Source organism: Penaeus vannamei, chromosome 9, assembly GCF_042767895.1.
Source record: "Penaeus vannamei isolate JL-2024 chromosome 9, ASM4276789v1, whole genome shotgun sequence".
Classification (NCBI taxonomy): Eukaryota; Metazoa; Arthropoda; class Malacostraca; order Decapoda; family Penaeidae; genus Penaeus; species Penaeus vannamei.
Genome location: NC_091557.1, coordinates 29267572 through 29268955, shown reverse-complemented (window position 1 = coordinate 29268955; position 1384 = coordinate 29267572). Strand labels below are relative to the sequence as shown.

The 1384-nt window shown below is 52.2% G+C and overlaps 1 protein-coding gene across 1 annotated transcript in view; it reads right to left on the bottom strand.

Moving 5' to 3' along the window:
* The window catches only part of LOC113807040 (GATA zinc finger domain-containing protein 14), a 1819-nt gene continuing 435 nt past the window's right edge, over positions 1 to 1384 (bottom strand). The window contains exon 3 of the mRNA XM_070125074.1: positions 1 to 1384. This exon is cut by the window's right edge and continues 10 nt beyond it. Coding sequence (XP_069981175.1) covers positions 114 to 1384 — 1271 coding nt within the window. The 3' untranslated portion in view covers positions 1 to 113.

The following is a 1384-nucleotide window of genomic DNA, read 5'->3' as shown; positions in this document are numbered from 1 at the left end:
TTTGCAAGGTCAAAGTTTTTTCTTGGACAAATCCAAAAGAACTATTATGAGCCATTTTGAAAACCTTTCATAGTTCATGGTCTAAGAAGTCCGTTGACAATTTGGTTCGCGAGCTAGTTCCTTGAGGGTGCGAGAACCACGCTGATGGGAGAATAACCTTGGTTCTGCTGGTTCCTGTTCTGTTGGCTGTTGTACTGGTTGTAGACGCGGTTGTTGTATTGGTTCTGGGAACCGGATCCATAACGAGCCAGAAGGTAGTTTTGGTTCTGGCTGTAGAGGCTGGGCGAAGGGCGGTTCAGGTTCTGATTGAAGCGGTTGGTTCCATAACGCTGGAAGTTGTACCTGAGGTTGTTGTTGCGGGTGGAAAGGCTTTGGTCGCGGTTCTGTTGGTATTGGTTGCGATTCTGCTGGTATTGGTTGCGGTTCTGGTAGGACTGGTCGAAGTTCTGCTGGTCCTGGTTGCGGCTCTGCTGGTACTGGTTGCGGCTCTGCTGGTACTGGCTGCGGCTCTGCTGGTACTGGTTGCGGCTCTGCTGGTATTGGTCACGGTTCTGGTAGGACTGGTCGAAGTTCTGCTGGTATTGGTTGCGGCTCTGCTGGTATTGGTTGCGGCTTTGCTGGTATTGGTTGCGGTTCTGGTAGGACTGGTCGAAGTTCTGCTGGTACTGGTTGCGGCTCTGGTAGGACTGATCACGGTTATGCTGATACTGGTTTCGGTTCTGTGAAAATTGGTAACGGTTCTGCTGATTCTGATATCGGTCCTGTTGGTACTCGTTGAGGTTCTGAGAATACAAAATGGGGTTTAGCTGGTATTCATTGTTCTGCTGGTTCTGATAGCGGTTCCGTTGGTAATCGTTGCTGTACTGAGAGGATTGGAAGCGGTTTCGCTGATATTGATCGCGGTTCTGTTGATACTGATCGCGGTTCTGTTGATACTGATTGCGATTCTGGGAATTTTGTCTATTTTCCAGGTTCTGGTTGCGGCTTTGTGAGTATTGGTACTGGTTGCGGTTCTGTTGGTACTCATTGTTGTTCTGTGAGTACTGGCCACGGTTTTCCTGGTACTGGTTGCGGTTCTGTGAGTATTGCCCACGGTTCTGTTGGTACCGGTTCTGTTGGTAGTCGGTTCCCTGTTGGATAGCACTGTACTGCCTGGCCTGAGCCTGCAGCCTCTGCTCCTGTCCCTGAAAAGCCTCGCCTGCGTACTCCTTGCGGACGGTGGCCTGGAAGCCTGTGCCGGGAGCCACCGAGTAGTCGACCACGCGCAGAGAGCCGTCGGGGTCCATGACCGAGTACTGACCCACGACCACGTCACCTCGACGTTCCTCTCGGGCAGACTTCATGTCCCCGGTCGATCTGGCGTCGACCTCGTACGCCCAAGCGT